Source organism: Tachysurus fulvidraco, chromosome 15 (assembly GCF_022655615.1).
Source record: "Tachysurus fulvidraco isolate hzauxx_2018 chromosome 15, HZAU_PFXX_2.0, whole genome shotgun sequence".
Lineage (NCBI taxonomy): Eukaryota > Metazoa > Chordata > Actinopteri > Siluriformes > Bagridae > Tachysurus > Tachysurus fulvidraco.
Genome location: NC_062532.1, coordinates 18,436,260 through 18,459,142, shown reverse-complemented (window position 1 = coordinate 18,459,142; position 22,883 = coordinate 18,436,260). Strand labels below are relative to the sequence as shown.

Below are 22,883 nucleotides of genomic sequence, written 5' to 3'. Positions count from 1 at the left end.
ATGTGGGTGTTTCCCCTTAAGATTAAAGAGAAGATTCTAGTAAAGATTAAAGTTCTTCATGAAGCATCTTAACCCTTAAAAAAGCTCATAAGGTCAAAAAGTGTTAGGAGTAGTGAGAAGGACTTTTAAGAGCCTTAAGAGTTTCTTTATCAGAGGAGTAAATGGCTAAAAGGTGAAGAGGGAGAAAATTTTGTGTTGTATACAATATTTAATAATGATAGTAAGTTAATAAGATGATACAGATTTGATCGTGTGGGGATTATTTTTGTCACCAATCATATTAGAGAAAACATTTTATACACAGAGCAGACATACCAGTCATTCATTCATCAATCATATATACATATATATGGGCTGTCCTGCTGTGATAACAGGCCTCGTATAAACAGCCACTTGGGCTTAAAAACAATTCACTCACATCTCAATATTTTCTGGTGTATTTTTTTCTGAAAGCATAACATAATAAGTAGAAAAGCAAGAAAATGCAATACTCTGAAAAACATTTAATTGTTTTAATTGCTTTGGGGGTGAACAATGTAACTACAAAGACACTTTTGAAATCCTAGACAACCCGTAAAACCATAAAGAGGGGTTGTTGTTTTTCAGACACAGCTGTAACAGTTCAGTGTCAAATCCAGCATGGAAACAAAACCTCATGTGGAAACACGTGAAAACAAAAACTGCAAACCGAACTGTGCTGTTGAACAATCAGTTTCATCCTTATACAAAGTTTAAAGCTCTCTGAAAATTTGTAAAAGATATGAGCCCTGAAGTTGTTTACAGTTTAGCTGAAACACTTCAGCTGAGCAAGCATGACCTGAGCTTCTGATAACACAAAACAAATACAATCCTTTATGATTGCCTAATGTTTGTACACATCTCTGGCTTTCTGCTATAACCTTATTATGATATTTTCCTTTTTATTCTATTTTTATCATTTTATTGTGTACAATGCAAAATTAATTATCAGTACAAAACTGCGTAAAGTAAAGTGCCAATAACTACGAATTTTATTCTGTATTAAATTTCAGTAATCATTTTGGAAATCCAGGAACACACGTCAGAACGACGTACATAGAAAAACAGCTATTGAATACAAACTCGAGTCAAATATCCAACTATTACATAACAGCTTATTAGTACTTATCGCTTCTCTTTTGAATTAACGCAAACGTAAATACAAACACAAATTAAACAAACACATTTTCCACAGGTCTATAAAGAGAAGCTATGACATTTATAGTTTAAACTGATAGAAGGTATGAGGTGTTGTTTGTTAATAAATAAGAACATATATAATTATTGCTGCAGTCTAAGAGGAATAAAACACTGTAGGATATGCTGCTATATGAAAACAATCAACTTCAGGGTTTCAACTGATGTCCGTTGTTGTTGATTGCTTTGCTATGAGAGCACACCCCCAAATGTGTTATTCCTTACTTGATTTCCTGGCTATGTGTGTGTTGGAGGATTCCAAGGCAAATCCTCTCACCTCCATCAGGCCCATTCATCATAAAAGTCAGCTTCATTGTGCTTTAAGGTTATGGACCAGCCAAGAAAGGATGTTCTAAAGCTCTATAAGCAGAGATGCGCTGGGATGGACTGAAGGCCAGACATTGCTGCATGTAGGAGAAAATAAACAGATCATCAATTTGATCAACTTCTCTCTTTTTCTTACAATCATTCATTCATCCATCAGGATGGTGGTACGTCTGGAGCCATGAATCTCAGGTCCCTGTGTGCATGTACTGACACACTCATTCACTTCAATAGTTATATTCCTGTTCAATAGTTATATTTTTTTTTCCTGTTATATTCATTGTTGATCATTGTTGATTATATGGATATTAGATAGGGCTATGAGGAAACACTCACACTAAGCAGGTTGTTCTCCTCTGTGGTCAGGCTCGGCAGCAGCTGTGTGCTGGTGTCTCGTCTAGCCCAGGCTGGATTATAGTGGATAGGGCTTTCTTTAGGCCAGTCCTCTTTAGCAGGCAACCCAATCACCCTTTAAATATACATGATAGGGCACAAAGACAAGCTTCAGAATGAAAACCGAAATTGATTTTAGTCTCAATTCACTGATTGGATGTAAGTCAAATCTGTACTGACTCAAAGATCTTCTGAAGCTGCTGGACTTCTGTGTATCCCTGGAACAAAGGTCTGTGCAACAACAAAAAAGGAAGAATGCATCAACTCAAGACCGACACAACAAGGAGCGCTGTGTGTCACCGTGTTCACTCACTTTAGCAGAAAGAGCTCTGCGAAGATGCAGCCAGCGCTCCAGATATCCACAGAGGACATGTAGTCTGAATGAAGCAACACTTCAGGAGCCCTGTACCACAGAGTCACTACCTACACATACATGTAAACACGAACGTTATAGTGTTCAGCATCACTGCTGTATGCTGTAATACTGATGAAGGATACAGGATGTACGCACGCAGGGTGTCAGGGCGATACGGTTACTGAAGATCCTCGCCAAGCCGAAGTCTGCGATCTTCACCTCTCCACGGCTGCTCAGCAACACGTTACAGGGCTTCAGGTCACGATGCATGACAGTGTTAGTGTGAAGGAAGTCCAGGCCCTTCAGCAGCTGCTGCATTATGTCCTAATATACAAAACAACAGGAGGAAAAGAACAGGAATGGAGATTCTTCATGACATTCCATTCATACCCTTAGGATAAAACTAAGAAGAGCAAAAATAATTAGAAATAGCTTTAGTGGTATTTGGGTGAAATGAAGCCATGATGCACACACATATGACTTCTGACAAATAAAACACAAACACATTGGTGAAGGAGATTCTCACCTTTATTTTGTCTCGGCTCAGACCGTCCTCAGGAACAGTGCTGAGGAAAGAGGACAGATCCTGATCGATGTACTCAAACACCAGCATCAGGTCCAAACCTGGTTTCCTGAGACCAGCCGACACATCCAACAACCTGCAGAAGGAAATGAGTTAAGACACTTTATTAACTGGAAAAAGTTCCAACGACAACATTGCAACCACCCGAACAATTAATATTATGGTGTATGATTAATGCCAATCTGGCAACCATATGATTTAAAGCTGTCTCAATGTGCCCAGTGGTGGTCATTAGTTGTAAACTAAAGTTTTGTTTTCTTCATGAATAGTATTATTATAATTTAAATGTTATAAAAGAAAAAAATATTTACTTACTTCACTACATTTGGGTGATTGAAATAGCCTATTTTTCGCAATAGCGCCACCTCGCGGATCATGAATTGCGGGATGCCTTCGTCTGGGTCTGTGCTGATGTTGAGCTTCTTCACCGCTACGAGGCGCTGTTTCTCACCGAGCTCCCTCGCTTTGTACACTTTCCCGTAGGCGCCTTGGCCAATTTCCGCTAATATTTCATAATTTGAATTCTCGCACTTTGAATCATCCATATTTCTGAAAATGAAATAAAAAATACTACAATATATATAATAATTTCTATATAATATAGAAATTAGTGTTGAGAACAAAGAGAAAATGTATTTTATAAAGAGCATGCCAATTCTTTATTAGCTTGCTAATGGTCACGTGACTCAGAGACGGTTGCTAGGGCTACACCCAGACTAGCACACTAGCGTACTATTTAGTACGCATATATTACGCATATATTACGTATACATGTTATTCTGACACAAATACTACAGAGTACAGTAGTATTTAGTATTAGTGTGTGGTCTGGAGCATGTGAATCAGCGGGCTAATTAGTTATACTGCATCTTAATAACTTTAGCAAGGGTGGAATGTATATACTTAAGTTTATTCTAAAAATTTGCTAGCTTATACTTATGCTCATTATATCTTATAGAACTACAAGAAAATACAAAAATAACTATATTGAAAAGAAATACTGAAACTTGCTGAGTCAGTATATTTAATGGCAACAAATCAGACTGGGGAAAAAATTCAATCAACTTAATTATTATTGATTTACACAAAAAATACAAATAAAACATACCTTTAGCTTAATTTGAATCACAATGTTGAGAAATGTGTGCTATTAAATAAATAAATAAATAAATAAAAAGCTAGAAATGTTCCTATCACGTCTCCAGTCTTGGGTTGCCAGATATACATAAATACTTACAAAATCTGTAGTGAAAACATAAGGATAGCTGGGAAGATATTAGCCTGAATTAAACAATCTGGCAACCAATTTTTCAGACAGACATTGGGTTTTTTTTTTGCATATTGCATGTAGTAATATTTATATCCAAATATAATTCGTGTGCTAATGTGTGACTGTATTTTGGTTGTTCCTGTGAGAAATAAAAGGTTGTGTGCTGCTATGACGTCACAAGGTGACATTGTTAAAAAAAAAGGTTGTTCTCACCTATCATTTCCAGTGATGTTAATCATACTAATCAGAAATCCAGCACAGAAGTAGTGGAGATATTTGTACAAACACTAAACAAAGGCCCAGAAGGCAATGCAGCTATATGATTCAGAGACATGGACCTGTGAGATGTGGCAATGAAAATGTTTCATAGAAGAACTTTAACTTTGCAAAATACACCTACAACAAACGACCTTGTGCTAATTCTAAAATTTATGTTCGAGTCAGTCAAATTTGCGTTTTATTTACTCAACATAAAAATGACAGGATGCTCAAAACAACAGTGAAGCTGGTTTATTGTTCGTCATAATTCGACACATACTCTAGCACACATCATTAATAACATTTAATACAGCAATAAAATAAAGCAATAAAATAAACTTCAAGTACAAATACTTAGTCAAATCAAATGTTACTCAAAATTAATACTTGAATATGAACACATTATTTAGTCTTTAAAAGCAACAAGGCAGCAGTGATTATTGTAGCAAGCATTCATACCAAATATCTTACTAAAGTACTACAATATCTTCAGATAAAGTACTTTTATTTTTTAACGAATTTGAATGTTTTTTTCCTTCAGATTAAAAAAACACACCAAACTTTGCACTTAATTTTGATCTCCTTATTTGATCAATGTCCCAGAAGTGTCACAGATCAAAACATGTGAGAACTAATATAACTGAAAGTGCTGAATATTTTACAGTTAGTTATTGTGCAGATGCTTCTTTTCAGACTGAGAAAATCACAGCAGTCATCACAGCACTCTTCAAGGCTTGAAAATTAAAGGCACATTGTACACAAATGAATACTGGTTCATACAAATACAAGTTTGGTCCAGTTAATACTTGATTGATTCGTTAACCCTTATGTCTGATCATGGTTTGAGTTGAACACTTACATAAGTACATAAACATTAAATGAAAGTGTGGTTAAGAACAGAGTTCAATCTTAGCCATCGATTCCATAACTAAAGAGCCAGGTAACGTGAAGTTGTAGAAGAATTTACTCTTACGATCTTCCCAATTTAATGTCCTGCCAATTCCCAAAGGCTTATGAAGGTTAAATCACGTTTCCTCCAAGAGACAGGATCATCTTTTCCAACTGCTTTGATGCTCATGTTAGGTCACAGTGTAGCATAACACAATTAGAGTAAAGCTCACAGCCCACAGACTGCTTTGGCTGTGATTGACAGGACAGACAGAATACACCATCCCTCCCTCCAAAACAGCACTGGTAATTTTGAGCCCTTGGCTCCAGCCCATAGATGGCAGTAGCATTGTTGGTAACTCGTGATCTTTCTGTTGAGCCACTCAGGAGCCCAAGGGCAATAGTTTTATAGGGCAATTTGAGTTTTGCTGTGGCAGATTTATGGACAAACCTCAATACACGGATCATGGGAGAGAATTTGGGCAAGAGGTTATAAAGTGAGCAGCAGCAGTCTTAATATTCTTAGCAGAGCTGCAGAAGCTTTGAGAATCTGAGCAGAATGTGTTCTGATGTTGTGAAAATGATCTGGTAGTGCAATAGAGTGTAATGTGGTCAGAGATGTTGAGCCCCACACCGAGTCTCTAAGTTAGGAATGTTGGATAGACTATAAGGAGTTTGTTAGATTGAGTAATCGACTTAAAATCTGGTTTCGTAACAATCATTTGGATATCTACTTGGGTGGAAAAAGGATAAGAACAGAAGTCTAGTCATAGGATCTGATCATGGAGTCCATTAATTTAGTGTATGAGGTGAATGAAAGAGGTCTTAATACTGAGCCTTGGGAAAATCTTGTAATAGGAATGCAAGGTAAAAAGAACCAAAGCTCACCAGGTTACATGAAAAATCATCCTGTAGGTATAATCACATCCAGACCTTACATCCAATTCAGCAAAAATAAAGATCCCGAAGTATGAAATTTCATTTATATATTAAAATATACTGCATCTGATTAAAAAGAGTTGTTTTTATTGGTAGTTTGTATAAAAAAAAACAAAAAAAAACAGTGCTTCGAGTTCTTTGTTATTAAGGCTGCTAAATTTAGTGATCGATAGAAAAATTGAAAATAGAGATCATCAATTGATTGTAATATCTTACAGCAGCTGTAAACCAAAGAATGCAGAAGGATCATATGTACATCCTGAGGTATATTTTCTGTTAAATCCCAAGTACTCTAAATGGGTCTGATGTTCTGATCATGTCCACTGATTGACTCGATGGGAAAAATATCCTGTACATTTTTTGCTAAAACTTTCTAAAATCATAGTAGTCATAATAGGGTAATGTTGATACATGCATCGACACTGTGTCAGAACAGAGTTCTGCAATACTGAAATGATCGTATCCATATTTCAATTCTACAGTATACAAATGCATTGCTGTAGAGACGTGATTACAAAAAATAACAGGGATTAACAGAGCTGATATTAATTTAGTGAGGATCAAGTGATGATCGTTGCCGTCTTGCCGGTTCTGCAATCAGCCGGGGATGAGTGCATGTTGCCATTGTTACTGGACTTTCTTACTGTTGGTGTTCTTCAGTTTCTTTCTTAGGGACTCAATATCCCTGTAAAGGTTGCGGTTGAGAATAGCAGAGCCACAGACCATAGCTCCTGCGATTGCTCCGGCAAAACCGCATGAAAAGATGTCTTGGCCTAATGAAAGAAATGCGCACAGACAGAAGACAGGTAAGCAGTGGACCGAGTAAATATTCATGGAACATTACACAAAACTGATGTACATGCACGTACGCATGCACACGTATGCATGCACGTGTGTGTGCATGCGTACGTGCATGTAGACAAAACTGATGTACATGCACGTACGCATGCACACACACGTGCACATACCTGTAAGGAAGAGGTTTTTGATGGGTGTTTGTGGTCTGAGGGTAACGCAGACTTCTGCAGTGAAGCGGGAAGTGCTGTGGTCTGCGCCATAGATCTCTCCTTTAGGAGCTGCTAAATAGTGCTGATTAGTGATGGGAGTGCCAGCCTCAATATACTCTATCTGCAGGCAGAGAGAGAGAGAGAGAGAGAGAGAGAGAGAGAGAGAGAGAGAGAGAGAGAGAGAGAGAGAGAGAGAGAGAGAGAGAGAGAGAGAGAGAGAAATAATATAAGAAAAAGGTCATAAGAACAAAGGTTTATGAAAACTCTTGAGAAAAGCAGCAAAGCTCACTTTACTGATTACAACCAGCTGCTGATTTTTTTTTGCTGAGGTATTATTGCAATTACCAGAAGTAAAAGTCTGTACCTTGTCCTTGATCTCAGGGTAAATCTGAGTTAACAATTCCAAAACAGAGTTGATGATGGTCTCCTTAAGCTCTTCGTAGTCGTCCCCTCTGTTCTTGACTTTCCCGTCTTTCCATTCCTCGAACCATGAGTAAGGGGCGAAGCTGACCACACTCAGAGTGGACTTATCTGCACAAGGTACAGATTTCATCAGTATTCAGGCTTCAAATGAAATTCATTACAATACTAATCACCTGATATCAGATGTAACGTAGACAGAAAAACATCATTAGGAACTTCAGGCATATTATCTAATACATATATATATATAATATATCTAATTTTTTTTTAACCTGGCTGTCTCTGCTCCCAGGTGGGATCTTTGGCAGATGGTGAGGCGACAAAAATCATAGGTATGTTCTTTGTCGAATCCTCCCTCTCTCCTTTAATGTAGCAATTGAATCTGATGGAGGGATTAAAAATAAATGCACTTTACGTATCTTCAGACAAAGGCTCGGACATTGGAGCTCTATATAATTAAAAAGACTTGTGATGTACGTGAAGAAGAGGTGTTCAGTCACTCACAGCTCGTCCAGATTATTCTCGCAGAAGATCCAGTAGTTTTCGGCTTTGAGGCCCAGCTCTTCTTTCGACCCGTTCAATCCTATGAAGATGCTGAGGCCGCCTTCTCCGTGCTTTAGCATACTCAGCTGCTTCTGAATGGCTGTTACATACAGTGTGGTTGTTACAGTTTATTTTTCGTATTATATTAACCTCCTAGAAACAAACTGTAATACAGCAGTAAAACAAAAGTCACTTATATTGATTAAAAGGCACAACAGTGTTGTTGTTGTCTTGTTTTTTGTCCCTATCCACACAATTTTTTAACACGAATAACTATAAAAAAAATCACGAACAAATACAAAGTAATTTGAAAAGGAATGCTAATTTTTCTGTTTGTTTATTATTATTTCAGATTTTTTTTTGCAGTTTTTTGGAACTATATATATATATAAACACTTAAAAGCCAAATTTGGCCATGTATTGCATTTTCCCAGGAAGTTATCCACACATATTTGTCATTATTTTTATTTTGTACTTTTCTTTTCTTTTCCATCATGTCCCTCTACATCCCTGCTGTCTGGAGCTCACCTGCGTGAGTCTGCACCTCTTTAGGCAGTAGCTGCTGGTAGGTGTTAAAGATTCCTGCATCTGAGATCACGATTGGAGCGCGGACATGAACCTCCTCTTGTCCCTTCATCACACTCACCCCTGTAATCAAATTCATCCAAATCACTTGCCATAATATCAGTCAGGAGTATCAGAAGTCTGATGATGATTTCGATATTACCTATAGCTTCGTTGGCGCCGTTGAGCAGGATGCGACTGACCGGTGCTCTGACGAGCACGGCTCCTCCTGCCTTCTCAATGATAGGGATCATGTTATAGGCGATCTGACTGGCACCTCCTTTAGGGTACCAGGCACCGGGCAGGTAGTGGCACACCAGTAAACTGTGCATGGAGAAACTGGCTTCTTTTGGGGCGTTTCCTACAAACATATCACAACATAACACTAAGTACGGCTTTTCCTCTGTGGTAGGAGAAATAACCAGAATGTATCATATTAGTGCTTCTATAGAAAAGCAGCTTCTTTTTCCAAATCAATTTAATTCAATTTGATTTGTCTAGCGCTTTTAACAATGGACATTGTCACAAAACATAAGAAACATAGTACAAAAGGTTTAATATTACACAATTATTAATATAGACTGATATAATAAAAAGTTCAATATTAATATTAGACTTATATTTAAATGTGTTTGTATTTATCTCTAATGATCAAGCCTGAGGTGACCGAGGTGACTGCGTTGAGGAAAAAGTTCCTTAGATAGAAAAGGAGGAACCAGACTCAAAAGGGAACCTCATCCTCATTTTGGTGTCACTGGAGGATGTGATTATTAACTGTTATAAACACTGGAACGTGTTATTATGAATAATGTCATTTCTAGTCATATACAGTCTGACAGTTTTGTATTAATTAGGTCCTCAAAGACCACATGGAGTTGGCATCTTCTCTTTAAATGCCCGAATCTTCACGAAGCAGAATCCAACTGGAGCTGGTACATGTCTTTTTCATCTTTGCCATAGTCCGTAGTTAGCTGCTAAAAGACTTTAAAATCTGTCAAACAAAAATCTGCTAGATGTGGATCTCACCGTAGGTGCCGAAGATGTAGCATAGCACAGCCCTGAGCTCTTTATTCTCCGTCAGGCTGTTCACCACCTCGCTCAGGCTGCGTGAGCCATAGGAGAAGAAGTAGGACATGCGATTAGCGAGTCCTGTATAAGCCAGGAATTTAGCCACAGGAGAGGGGAGCAGCTTAAGCAGCAACACCATCCACACGCCACGGCCACAATTCTGGAAAGGATATTAGATCAAAGAACTTGTAGTGGAAACTACTGTCAGATCAGCTGATAGAGATAATTCATCATGACAAATTACATTGGAGTATAAATGCAAAACCCTTTAACAATACAACTATACAATCTCACTACAAGATAGATATTTTAAGTTACCCGTTCAATTCTACTTGGAATAGCTGGGAAATGTCAGGCATGAAGCATCTGCCGTACAGATAATACATACATGAAGAGTCTGGGTTAAAAAAAAAGTCTTGGATACCTAGTCTGCTAGTTATACAGCCAGGATTTATAAGTTACTAGAGATTTAGACAATTTTCACAATTTCTATCTTAATCCATCGTACATTTTGTAAGCCTTGTTATTTATGTTGAAAAAAGGAACATCTTCTAAAACCATACAAACTTCGTGTCATGATTACTTTGCAATCAGTTTACTTCCAAACTTCTGCAAACTGCAATACATACTTCTGCAAACTGCATACTTTAGTGAACCCAAGAAGCCAGTACAATAAAAGAAGACTATCATTATTTTGCTGGTTTCAAAATCTTGCTTCATTCGCACTGATTTGCACTGTGCTCATATTTATTACAACTCATCTTTACATAATGTGGCTATATTTAAATTCTGAACAGTGGGGTATTTTTACTTACATTACCTCCTTAAGTCATTATCTGTGTTGTAGTTTAGATGAATGTAACACAGCTGTGACTCACCTTAACCAATCTCATGAACTCATCGATGGCCTTCTCCTCTCCTGGAAAGCACTTCTTCAGTTCCTCTGGGAAACGAGTGTTGCCACTGTAAATGGGGTAGACGCGCCGGTTCTCCGGCGGACCCAGGACCACCTGGTCGAAGGGGTTTTCCAGCGGTTCCCACTGTAACTGTCCATTGGTCAGCTGTTCCACTATGCAGCGGAATCTTCCTGTCTCCTCTAGATTACCAATGTAGTGGATCCCTACAACAGAGATGGGTGAGATCAATACTGCGGTTACCTTAAGGAAATACATCTTTAGGTGTTTTTCAAGGACAGGTATTTTGACACATTTCTAACAATCTCATTAAAAGACTTTGAGGTTAAAATGCCTCATTACATAACAGGAATTAAAACATTTCTATAAATCTTTCAACTAGACGTGAGCTAATGTCGTATGTGCTTTTGTCACATTGTTGAAGGCTGAAGTAATACAGTAGTACTGAAGTAATGAGTACTTATAAGTGTGCTTGTGCAGTGTTTGATCAGAAGAAAACCGAGGTCCTTTTTTATTTTGGTGTCTAGTACAATTTGTAGTCTAGTAAATCTGTATTTAAAAAGAAAAAAAAAACAACTGAAAATGACCTAATTTTCACGTTTGTGCAAGAGGGTGGGGTTTACTGTGTAACCGTGGTTGCAAAATCTTATTGCTCATTATGTTGCTACATGTCAGATATGGGGCAATCAGGTACTGTTTGAGGAAGGAAATTGGCAGAGACTAAAAACAGGCGAACAGTGGTGGCATTCTCACCAACATCAAACTCAAAGCCTTTCTCAGAGAAGCTGTGACAACATCCTCCAGCACGATCATGTTGTTCCAGCACCAGGACCTTCTTTCCAACCTTGGCGAGCAGAACAGCGATGCTCAGCCCACCAATACCACTGCCGATCACAATGGCGTCAAGGTCCTGAGGAACTCTACTGGCCAAAAAGCCTGTGGAGAGGAAATAAATTTTTAAAAGGTGACATCACGGCCCAAATCATTGTTATCAAATCAAATCAAATTTTATACAGATGTCATTCTCCCTGGATATATTATGTAATATGTAATATATATTATATAACATTTTGATGAATGCAACTGACAGCATGTTGGCTAAATGTGACAAAATGAGCGAAAACCAAAAAAAGTGTTTGTTTACATTGGTTCTGTGTTCAATTGTCCATGTAATTGTTTGATCAAATTATTTGATTAAGTTACATTAGTAACTGTTCATTTACTGAAACAAAGAAAAAGACATAAAAATTAAGGCTTATAAGATAAAAGGCTCTTATTGATACTAAATGAAGAGCTATTATGAGCAATCTTTGAAAATAGATCACTAGATCAAAACAGAGAAGAAAACAATGCACTTAACCATGTTTACACTGAAGTTTACACAATGTCAATAAACAAATAGTTCACAGCAGAAGAATGTAGGTGCATTACATATTTTTTTAACATAACATGCATATTAATCTCAGCTATTCTGGGAACAGAAATGAATAAATGTGGTTCAACACCTGATACAAAGACAAAATGTTCACCTTGTTTTAACACTTTGTTTCTCTCCTTTTTATCCAGCTGTACCGGTTTGAGCGGCTCGCGCATGTCGACATCAAAAGGACTCGGCCCGGAATTACCAAAGACATATTTAAGGAATAAAGCAATAAACAGCAGTGCGACGATTAATCCTATAGAGACCCACATTTCTCATGTCATTCTCTATCTGTTCGCTACCTAAAATCTGCTTTGACACTTTGACCGGGTGGAGCGCCGTGTGTCGAACACTTCCGGGTTTATGCTTCAGCCAAGGTACGCACGAGACGCCCAGTTTAAGAAAGGTTTATATGATAAAAATGTGTATAATCAATAAACTTTAAAATAAAAAAATCTTTTATTTTAACAGCACAAAATAACTTTGGAAGTCGCAAAATTAAATGATTATCCAATGCAAACCGTCGTATCATGGTTACTTCAGCGCTAATAAATAAATAAATAAATAAATAAATAAATAAATAAATAAGCAAGTAAGAAAGTTCAGTTGATAAAAGTCTAAATATATTCAATTAAATTCAGTTCAATTCAATTTATTTGTATAGAAATCTCTAAAATCGATTCCCATTGTCTCAAAGCAGCTTTACAGAAGTATGGAAACAGAAGAGAGAAAAAAGAAATAAATAGAGAAGAAGAAGAAGAAGAAGAAGGATAAAAATAAATTTTTATATATATATATATATATATATATATATATATATATATATATATATATATGTATGTATAATTAAAGTTTAAAATAATTTTTTTTTTAAATCACTTAAAATGTAAAATATTTTATATTGTAGAGAGAAAGGTGAAATGGAATGAAGCTGTAAGTTACTCACGCCTGAATCATTTACGAGATCTTTGCCACAGTCATAATCAGAAGGTTAAACAAAAGAACGAAATTTCAATAAGGAAGCAAAGTGAACTAAACCAAGCCAAAGGAGAAAAACATAAAAGAAGGAGAGAAAGACAGAAGGAGAGAAAAAAATTGCAAATGGATTCCTTAGTGGGATTGTGGAAGGGTTTCCTGCGCAATCCGAAAACATATGTCAGTATAAATTACTTCAATATCTATCCCTATCTATCCCCAGATTTAAGTCTTTTATAAAGTCAACCAGCTTCAATAATGACACAGGCCTCATAAATAAAATGTATTTATCTCTTTGCACCAGAGTTTATAAAAAATTTATTGGAAGCTTCAGCACATTCTGAAAGCAAAAAAGTGAGAAAACAATATATCCAGTGAGGGAAAAGGTAAAAAAAAATTACAGCAGATAAATGTCAATCCAACTGTAGTAGATGAAAATCATATTTAGTTTAAAAATGACTGATTGTTGAGTTCACAGATTCTCATATATGAGGTTAAACAAGATACATCTGCCCATTCCCCTTCATAATAAACCACACAGTCCTCTCCTAGTGGGTCGTATTGATTCCAATCATCTGGTGTATATTTCCACCACCTTAAAGAACAAAAAAGCATCAAATGCACACTTTCAGTGAATTTCATTTCATACAGTATGATACAGTATTTCATACAGTAAGCAAAATCCTAAAACTTAAAACAATATTATTTATTATCATTTAAAATAGGTTAGTGACTATACTGCCAGAATAGATCATGAAAATATTCATTCATGTAAAAAAAAAAACACTAAGAAATTAATTATCTTACGAAAGATTTTTATTCAGAGGTGTCCCATCTATCCAAAGCCACACCCCTTCATTTTCAGCATCCGTCAGACCAATCCAGAACAAAGAAGAAGCCATTTTGGACACCAAACCACTGATAAAATCCTGAAAAGCAACAAAATCAAGCAAAATTGTGAGGCTTGGGAATGAATATAGATTTATAAAATACTGTTGCATGCAAAATTACATATAATATAAGATATTGTTGCTTTGAACTGTATATTGTTGACTTAAATTGAAAAGAAAAAGCTGCTTCTGCAGCAAAAAGATTTCAAAAGTAACAGTGATGTAGAGATACTTTACGTTTAAATGAATATATATAAAAAAAAATTAAAACCGTGGCATTGTATGTTGTTGTGGCATCTGGATACTTTACTAATTAAAAAACAATCTTTTCCATGTGCCAAAATAATGTTTGCAGCAGTTTTTTTTTCAACAATCAAAATATATATTTATAATATAAATTAAATATGTACATATATGCATAAATATAAATATATATAACTAATATATGTATAAACAAAATATGTGATTTAGTCAGAGGTGCACAGACAGAAAGTGTCACTGTTTTCTCTTTCAGCATACATGTTCTTCTTTACTGTTGATGATGGCTAGATCTCCTCCCAGTTTCTGACAGCTGTTTCTGCTGGAGCTCCAGTTCATTTCATCACCGAATATAATGTAGACTCTCTCCTTGTAAATGATGTGTTGATTTTCAGCTTCTAAATAGAAAAATTATGTGTAAGTGAGAGGAATTAAAAAAGGCACGATGTTTATATATACATGATTATTTTTAATTTTACAGGGATGTACATTTCGTCATGCGCTTTTCACTTGAAGTTGTAAGATTTTGATTCTTAAGGCTATGATTCAATGATTGAATACTTCTGCTGAGAATCTGCTTTGATAAAATATGACTCAATTTATTAGACTGCAAAATTCTTCAGATTCTTGGGTAGGCTAGCTACTAATATTTCTAATATTTCTACTAATATTTCTCACAAGCTACTAATATAACAACAACAATAATAAAAATAATTATAATTTTTATTATTATTATGGTTATTATTGCTATTGTATATTATTATTATTATTATTATTAACAGTATTATTATTATTATTATTATTATTATTATTATTATTATTATTATTATTATTATTATTATTATTATTATTATTATTATTATTATTATTATTATACATACCAGTTGTCTGTTATATATCTGTATATATGACAAATAAAAAATCCAGAAATATTTAATCAATTTATAATCAAACATAAATGATAATCATTTAATTACTATATACTATATACTAAATACAATTAATTACTATAATGAATTTTCCATGATCTGATGACCTTTAGTGTCCGTAAGGATACACACCTTCAGCTGAGAAGTTCCCAATCTTCTCAGAAACAGTCACTTGGGCCCATTTAAGTTTACAATCTAAAGAAATGTTCAAAAACACCATAGATAAGATGGTCGAAACAAAAATTCAAATAATAAATAAGTGAATATAGTTTCTTGGAAATGATGTTTTAAACTGATTGAACAATATTTTATTATCTGTAAATGACAAATATAAAAGCACTTACAGAAATAGGCAAGAAGCACATTAGCCATCAGAGAGAGAAGAAGGATAGCTATAGAGATCAGTGACAGAACCCTGTGCTTCTTATGACTTCCTGGAAGACATTTCAAGAGAAAACAGAAGTGGCAAACATTTTATCTGTCAGCAAAATGCTGGGTTGTTTTTTTTTTTTTTTTTTTGGGGGGGGGGGGGGGGGGGTTGTATTTTTTTTTTTTTTTTTTTGAGGAAAAAATACAGCTTAAAATGATAAAATGCTGAATGCTTCTTAAACTATGTGCCTTATTAGGTTATGCTTACCAATAAGAAGATGACTTTTTTGTGGTTTTTGGTTTTCCTCTGTCACAATAATAAAAGCAAAAAGGTCAATGACAGTTTCATTCTGAAAAGCTGATGTCTAATGTTCATTCAGAAGTCATTTAAAGGTGGTTGTTAATGGCTGAACCTTTAATTTGTTTAGTCAACATCCATCCATCCATCCATCCATCCATCCATCTATTTTCTGTACCCCAAGCTTCTCTTCTAACTAATAAAAAATAAAAAACACTTCTGGGGCAATCAACATCATTTTTTTTTAACTTCATGCAAGTATTGTTGTAATGTAAAACAACAAAATACAACTAATTATCCCTTTTTATACACAGCATTTTTTAAAAAGATATAAATCGTCTGTTGGGATTTCAATACAAATTTACTGCACAAAAGAACACTAAAAATTAAAAATATTTATTTCTATATATTTCTACAACACAGATCAACAATAAAAAGAAAGATCTGAATGGTGAGATTTTTGTTTATAAATCACAATCATTTTTATTAATGTCAGGTTTAATATTTGATCCTTTTTAAAAGTGCTGACTGAGCACTTTTAAGGCTACAGCAACAAATTAGCAGTTGAAGACCAACCACAGGGTTTGAAAGAGTAGAACTGTGTTGTGAACACTCACCTCTGTTAGGAATAGCATTTTGGTAGATGTTCTCACCCACGCTCATGTCTCACAGCAGTACGTAACCCTTCAGAGTTGGTGCTTCAGAATGAAAATACAGATATATATATACGACAGAAGGCTCTGATATAGAGGACGTCAGGGGTACAGCCCATTTCCTCATTTATTGCATAAACATGGTTTGACATAATATAATATGTGTGTATCCTTACAGACAATCTAAAGCAGAGGTACAATTTATTTATCGAATGTATCAGATAGTACATATTTAGTATAATCAAGCAGCTACAATAAATTATACAACATGGCTGTTAAAATCTTGAATCTGTTTGGTCAGAAGATGTTCTAAACTCAAATCACAGGATAAATGCTTGATGCAGAACATACTCTACACTTAATGAAGTGTATATTATTTGCCAAAAGAAAAGTGAATAATTTTTGACAGAACTTTCCATTGATAGAAGAAGTCTTCGGTGCTAGTGCCATTCTGGGATGCACTGCATGTCAAACATTAAAGCAGATGTGCTACAGCAGCAGAAGGCCACATCGGGTTCCACTTCTATCAGCTAAGAACAGAAACTGGTCTGGGGAATCTCTATGTCTGCTGAGACAGCCAGATGGTAGAGTTAAAATTTGGTGCCTAAAGCATGAATCCTTGGATCCAATCAGCCAATCTGTCAACAGTCCTGGCTTGTGGAGGTGGTGTAATGGCTTGGGGAATGCTGGCACACTTTAGATGCTTAATACCAATAAATCATGGATATGTGCATCCCTTCATGGCTACATTTTACCAGGAAGTGAATCATAGACCAGAATTTCAAAGATCTGTTTCCAGTGATTTGTAGAATCTGTGTCATGAAGAATGGATGCTGATTTGAGAGCAAATCGAGGTCCCAATCAGTATTAATGTACACATACAGTGTTCCTATTAATGTGCTCACAGAGTGTAGATAATAATAGGACATTCTATAAAATCGTGTAAATACAAGTTAAGATCTTTTGTTAATTATCATATAGAATGTAAATGAAAAAATGTGACTTGATCGTGGCAAGATTGCTGGTATTAGATAGGCTGGTGGTTTCATAGAGAAAGGTGTGAAAAAGAAACATGCAAGCCTACAAGCGTGAACACATTGAAACCCCTATGCCGTGATTAAAGTCACATGGAACACACTTCTGATCTCATATTTGATGCTTGATGTGAGGATTACTTAAAACTCTATTGCCACATGATTGGCTGATTCGATATTTACATGCATGTGCAGTTGTTGCTAATAAATGTAATACATTTAATGATAAAAGTTTATTAATTAAAAAAGAAAAAAGTCAAAGAGAAATCAAGAGTCACTCAGTGCTCAGTGAGTGCAAGTGATCTCGCAGATCCTCCTTTCTGATGTTGAACAGGGCAGATCCACCCATTGCCCATCGTAATAACCCACACAGTCTTCTCTTTCTGATTCGCTGTCCACTCCAGTGTCCTTCCACCAGCTTAAAGAAAAGAGATTCACATTCAGAAATTTTCAAACAGATATGATGCACTTAACCATTGAAAAACTGTTGGAAGCACACAGTTGTCTAAAAAAGTTTCCCTTGACTAGAACTAATGTTTCATTGGGCACCACAATACCCCTGAGTACAAAGTTAGGACCATGGAGAAGGCCATGGTTCACTAAGGTTGTAGTGTTGGTTGGTCAAGAACCTTAATATCCTTTAGTTAAGAGCTCTGATCTGAACACCTTTGGGATAATTTGGCCTTTTTGATATCACATGAATGTTTGACCTCACTAACAATCTTGTAAATCAAAACGAAAGCCTTCCAAGAACAAGCACAATTGTGAACCAACTCAACATTCATACCAATAGTTTTGGAATGTGATGTTGAACAAGGAACAATGTCTAAAGTGCTGCCTCTTCCTGAAATACATAAGCTTTTCTTGGTTCTGTTATTCTTGCTATTTTACTTCCCAACAGACTTTTAGTCTGTGACTGTTATTTATTCATTCATAGCCTTCAAAAGTACTCCCTTTGGATAAAGACGTCTGCCAAATCCTGTAATAAATCTAAGAGGGATATATGGTATGTTTCTACTGACCAGGCATCTACATCATTTTGACTAGAAAGTGCCTCAAAGAAAACATTAAAAACAAAATTGAATGAAAAAATAAGAAAATCTTACGAGAGATTTTGCATCAGAAGTGTTCCATCTACCCACAGCCACCTGCCCTGATTTTCAACATTTCTCAGACCAATCCAGTGCAGGGAATTGATAAATTTGTTCATCGCACCAACAAGGAACCTCTAGAAAGCCAGAAAATTATGCAGATCGAGATTATAAACATAAACATATTACAGTATACATTCTTTAGTTATTGTATCTTACATGTTCCTCTTGGCTGTTGATGATCACCAGGTCTCCCCCTAATTCCTGACATTTCTCTCTACTAGAAATCCAGCTCATTTCATCAGTAGGGAAAATGTAGAGTCTGTTTTTGTACTGTATTTGACGCTCTATAGAAAGTAAAAGAGGGAAAGATGATCTACTACACTACATTACATACTGTATTACCACTGATAGAGTAAGACAGTATAGCATATCATGACCTTATAGTGTCTGAAAGGTTACAGACCTCCAGCTGAGCATCGTCTGATACGTTCTAAAAAGTATGAATCAAACATTAAGCATTAAAAAAAGAAATTCCCAGGAATGACAGAAAGTCACTAGTTATAGGTTATATATTTTATTAGAATACAGTTACAGGCTCCACATAAGACTGCAATTTTAAAAAAATGATATATTGGTTGATATTTAATGTTATTTATTTACTTTTTATCCATATATACTGTAGTTACAATCTCTGTAATTATAATAACCTTCACTCTTTCAGAGAGGTTTTTAATTAGATCTTAGAAAGTGACTGTGTGACTGTTTGGATTTGCATGTCGAATATGGTGGTAAATCGCAAGGTGTTCAGTAGGGTTGAGTCAGAGTCAGTAAAAGACACGCAAGTCTTCATGGAGCTTTGTGCTTTGTGCATAGAAGCGCTGTCATGCTGTAATAGTGTTCGAGTCTTAGTACAGAGGAGAAGGAGAACAGATAGTGAGACGACCAAAAAATGGCCCCTTTTACCACTTCCTGGGGCTTCGTCTAGAAAGCACAATGGTTTCAGTAGATAATATATACTGTATATAGAGAGTTCTAAAAAGACACAACTCAATTGTCTACACTTTATCCCAGTCAGAGATAAAGTTGTTCCTTAAAATTTGTGCTTTGTGGTTTTTTATCAAACATTTTTATCTTATTTCCTTTAAGAGAGAGAAAAAATACAAATATCCTGCTGAGAGAAAGCTCCTGCTTATAGCTCTTCTAACATTTGGCCATTCATAATACTGACTGAGATTGTAACTACAGTATATATGGATAAAAAGGAAATGCTTCTAAAAATATGGAAAATATTACAGTAACACTGCTCTATTTTCCTAAAAATAAATAAATAATAATACACCTCACCATATACAGTATATAAAATTACATTTAATCTTAAGATTACATACAATGACTGTTATTAGTACTAGACATTACGGAGTCAACGTACCTCCAGCTGAGTAATTCCCATCCTGCCCAGGCAAAGTGTGAGCGTCTGAAGGACATTTGAGTTTAACATCTACAATAAATATTCAAGCAAACCTTTTAAAGAGTAAAACGCTATGGTTGATAAATATAGTGCAATAAAGTACTGTTATATACTCTATATAACTAGGAGTTTGTGGACACCTGAATGGATCACCCATATGCCATTGCATTCCATGTAATATGGGTGTTATAATAACCTTCACTCTTTCAGGGAGGTTTTTACAGTAATTAGATTTTAGAAAGTGACTGTTTGGATTTGCATGTCGAATATGGTGGCTAATCCCAAGGTGTTCAGTAGGGTTGAGTCAGAGTCAGTAAAAGACACGCAAGTCTTCGTGGAGCTCTGTGCTTTGTGCACAGGAGCGTGGTCATGCTGTAATAGTGTTCGAGTCTCTTAGTTCCAGTGAAGGGAAATCTTATGTTATAGTGAACAAAGTAAACAAATTCAAGACCAATTTTGGCACCAGCACATTTAAGTTTGAGGGCCAAGTGTCCACATACTGATTTGATGTTGAACTAGATTTCTATTTTTCAGAAGCACTTACAAAAATATGTTAGAAGACCATTGGCCATCAGAGAGAGGAAGAGGAGAACAGATAGAGAGACCGCCAAACGATGGCCCCTTTTACCGCTTCCTGGGGCTTCGTCTACAAAGCACAATGGTTTCAGTAGATAAAGATTGTACTACTTTACACATTCACATATCTGGGGGCAGTCATCACTAACAGATTCAACACTGCAACATTTTTTACAGACAGCAAAGGTAAAACTACGACTTCTTCCAGACACTTGCTTTATGACCGTATACTGAATACAGTAAAATATTTAATTTAATAACTGAAATCAAAGTAAATTATTTTATTCTTACAGATTCTTCAATAAATGAAGGATAAATTTAGTACAGATGTGTATGAATAAAGATCCTGGCTATATTAATGCTCATGAAAACATCAGTTTACACATTTTCAGTAGCTTCTGCTAGCTAGATTGTTTCGATTGTCAAAAGAAGAAGTCAGTTGCTGAGCAACTGTTTGGAAATAAAATCACATCCTTAGCACTCACCATTCACAGACATTGGGGTAACATTACCATAGATGTGCTTCTGCTTCATGGTTCTCAGTAAAGAGACAGCAAAGGGGTTTTTTTTAATAAGGTCACTTGAAGTCAGGTGATGGAATGACATACAACTGTATCACTTCCTTTCTCTCTACTTGCATCATGTATATCATCAAGCTTAATTTCCGCACTGTGCTTTCCTTTTATACTTAACGCGATGTTGTTCCCATGATGCATCACCAACACAAAACAGAGACATTTAACTAAACATGGAGGATTCACAGTAGGAAAAAATTCTTTTTTCTCCCAGTTTCTTACTGATCTAAATATTTCTCAATAGGTAATGGGGCAAAAAGAAACGAAACATGAAAACCATACAACCACAGACAGCTACAATAAGAGTAGGTTAACCAAATTAAAATGTTAACCAAGTGTTTTAATATTGTAGTAACTTGCAGCCATGAAATTCATGATTCAGCCGTATAACATTTTGAGGTAAATTAAGAACCTGAGGAAGGGTTTGTGATGCTTTGGTAACCTTAGACTCCAGGTTCCCTTTGACCCTGTGTAAGATAAGCACTACAGACGGATGGAAATTTGGGGAATCCTTCTCACTTTCTCAGCCTCTCCTTCTGATATACCAGGGATCCTGAACCCTTCTCCTCTTCAGATCTGCTCGATCCGTTCTGATTCCCTACTTCTGGTTCGATATTCACATCACTTTTAAAACCACTAACTGCTGCTCAGGATGACCCCACCCAGACATCCTAAAGCTACACTGTGTATATCATCACCATGATGATGGCTTGGGACTGCAATTAATACAAACACTTTTCTGCTCAAGTCTCCACCAGTGAAGTGATATCGAGCACCAGGAAACAGAATTGATGATAAAAAACGAATAAACTTCCTGGTCACACACTTTTTTGACCATACAGAACACATTCATGAAGAGAAAATGATTTATAATCACACTCTCTGCGGCCACCCAGATAAGGACGGCTTCCCTTTTCAATCCGGTTCCTCTTTTCGGTTCAACATACAACTATATATAAAATTGAAGTGAAGTTGATGTCGAAGTTCTTGATGCTTGTTTGTTTGTTTACAGTACATGTCATTGTAAAGAGATCTGGTTTTCCATCTGTAGTCTGTGGAGAAATTTACAATCACTAGCATGCTGTTCTGTGAATATAGCAATTCAAAACGATGAAATTTATGAAGGGGTTCAAGTGGTTACTTTTGGAATGGACCCAGAGAGGCAAAGAAAAGCAAAAATACATGAGATTAGATGAGGATATGTGATGAAGATAGGAGGTTAAAATATAATTATGTACTCATCGTGTCATCTATTAGGATGATGGCTTCTTTTAATAAATGAATAACAGTGGGGAAAAAAAACAGGAATGTACTGCAAGAAACAAAGTTAAAGCGACTATCAAGGCAAAACTAAACGGACACTTCATGAACAACATCCTCAAACATACAACATTCTACTGTAATGCAGCACCTGAACGATTCGTACTGTGATTTCATACTAAAAAAACGAAAATATCCGTCATTTCCTAAACTGAAAATGATTCCACAATAAACCAAAGAACTACTCACAGCAACGTCTACTTTTATTTAGCACAAAAAAAAACATGTTGACAATGATTTCTTGCTAAATCATGAAAAGCAAAAGATGTTTCTTTTCTCC

The 22,883-nt window shown here is 35.8% G+C and overlaps 3 protein-coding genes and 1 long non-coding RNA gene across 6 annotated transcripts; 1 reads left to right on the top strand and 3 right to left on the bottom strand.

The window, feature by feature from the left end:
- Positions 1-498: 498 nt before the first annotated feature.
- Positions 499-4,499, bottom strand: cdk21 (cyclin-dependent kinase 21). Of its 2 annotated transcripts, none has more exons than XM_027161114.2 (8): positions 4,354-4,499; positions 3,186-3,419; positions 2,814-2,946; positions 2,444-2,611; positions 2,246-2,355; positions 2,113-2,163; positions 1,876-2,008; positions 499-1,619 (listed from the first exon to the last, which is right to left on the bottom strand). In XM_027161114.2, exons 1-8 carry the CDS (start codon positions 4,377-4,379, stop codon positions 1,542-1,544), a joined length of 933 nt encoding a protein of 310 aa, XP_027016915.1. In that variant the 5' UTR covers positions 4,380-4,499; the 3' UTR covers positions 499-1,541. The 2 variants fall into 2 exon arrangements, with proteins under 2 accessions (XP_027016915.1, XP_027016916.1); XM_027161115.2 differs by lacking the exon at positions 4,354-4,499 and adding an exon at positions 3,979-4,131.
- A 135-nt stretch (positions 4,500-4,634) lies between these two features.
- On the bottom strand, positions 4,635-12,436 carry LOC113652191 (all-trans-retinol 13,14-reductase-like). The gene is made up of 11 exons (XM_027161113.2): positions 12,274-12,436; positions 11,498-11,680; positions 10,709-10,950; positions 9,789-9,990; positions 8,926-9,123; positions 8,727-8,846; positions 8,160-8,298; positions 7,928-8,037; positions 7,597-7,763; positions 7,194-7,353; positions 4,635-6,998 (listed from the first exon to the last, which is right to left on the bottom strand). The coding sequence occupies exons 1-11, from the start codon at positions 12,434-12,436 to the stop codon at positions 6,853-6,855; spliced, it is 1,830 nt and encodes a 609-aa protein (XP_027016914.1). The 3' UTR covers positions 4,635-6,852.
- On the top strand, positions 11,572-14,678 carry LOC125138875. Its single transcript, XR_007137976.1, has 3 exons — positions 11,572-11,708; positions 12,311-12,541; positions 14,544-14,678. It is a non-coding gene; the product is annotated as an uncharacterized LOC125138875 (long non-coding RNA).
- Positions 13,422-22,196, bottom strand: LOC113652163 (perlucin-like protein). Of its 2 annotated transcripts, XM_047801162.1 has the most exons (14): positions 21,194-22,196; positions 20,677-20,778; positions 20,094-20,162; positions 19,128-19,154; positions 18,881-19,008; positions 18,677-18,798; positions 16,501-17,988; positions 15,854-15,892; positions 15,561-15,650; positions 15,349-15,411; positions 15,169-15,186; positions 14,549-14,685; positions 13,947-14,068; positions 13,422-13,734 (listed from the first exon to the last, which is right to left on the bottom strand). In XM_047801162.1, the coding sequence occupies exons 1-7, from the start codon at positions 21,312-21,314 to the stop codon at positions 17,856-17,858; spliced, it is 702 nt and encodes a 233-aa protein (XP_047657118.1). In that variant the 5' UTR covers positions 21,315-22,196; the 3' UTR covers positions 13,422-13,734; positions 13,947-14,068; positions 14,549-14,685; positions 15,169-15,186; positions 15,349-15,411; positions 15,561-15,650; positions 15,854-15,892; positions 16,501-17,855. The 2 variants fall into 2 exon arrangements, with proteins under 2 accessions (XP_047657118.1, XP_047657117.1); XM_047801161.1 differs by lacking the exon at positions 15,169-15,186.
- Between the last annotated feature and the right edge of the window lie 687 nt (positions 22,197-22,883).

Bases quoted from the DNA above. Each gene is read 5' to 3' on its own strand.
- LOC113652163 (XM_047801162.1), bottom strand. From the start codon at position 21,314: ATGTCATTCCATCACCTGACTTCAAGTGACCTTATTAAAAAAAACCCC. The intron at 20,163-20,676 runs GTAAGTGCTTCT...TATTTATTGTAG, and splicing joins TGGTCTTCTAACATATTTTT to ATGTTAAACTCAAATGTCCT. The intron at 19,155-20,093 runs GTACGTTGACTC...CATACTTTTTAG, and splicing joins TGGGAATTACTCAGCTGGAG to AACGTATCAGACGATGCTCA.
- cdk21 (XM_027161114.2), bottom strand. From the start codon at position 4,379: ATGATTAACATCACTGGAAATGATAG. The intron at 3,420-4,353 runs GTGAGAACAACC...TTTCATTTTCAG, and splicing joins AACATCACTGGAAATGATAG to AAATATGGATGATTCAAAGT. The intron at 2,612-2,813 runs GTGAGAATCTCC...TTTGTATATTAG, and splicing joins TGAGCCGAGACAAAATAAAG to GACATAATGCAGCAGCTGCT.
- LOC113652191 (XM_027161113.2), bottom strand. From the start codon at position 12,436: ATGTGGGTCTCTATAGGATTAATCGTCGCACTGCTGTTTATTGCTTTA. The intron at 9,124-9,788 runs GTGAGATCCACA...ATATGTTTGTAG, and splicing joins CTACATCTTCGGCACCTACG to GAAACGCCCCAAAAGAAGCC. The intron at 8,847-8,925 runs GTAATATCGAAA...ATTTGATTACAG, and splicing joins CGGCGCCAACGAAGCTATAG to GGGTGAGTGTGATGAAGGGA.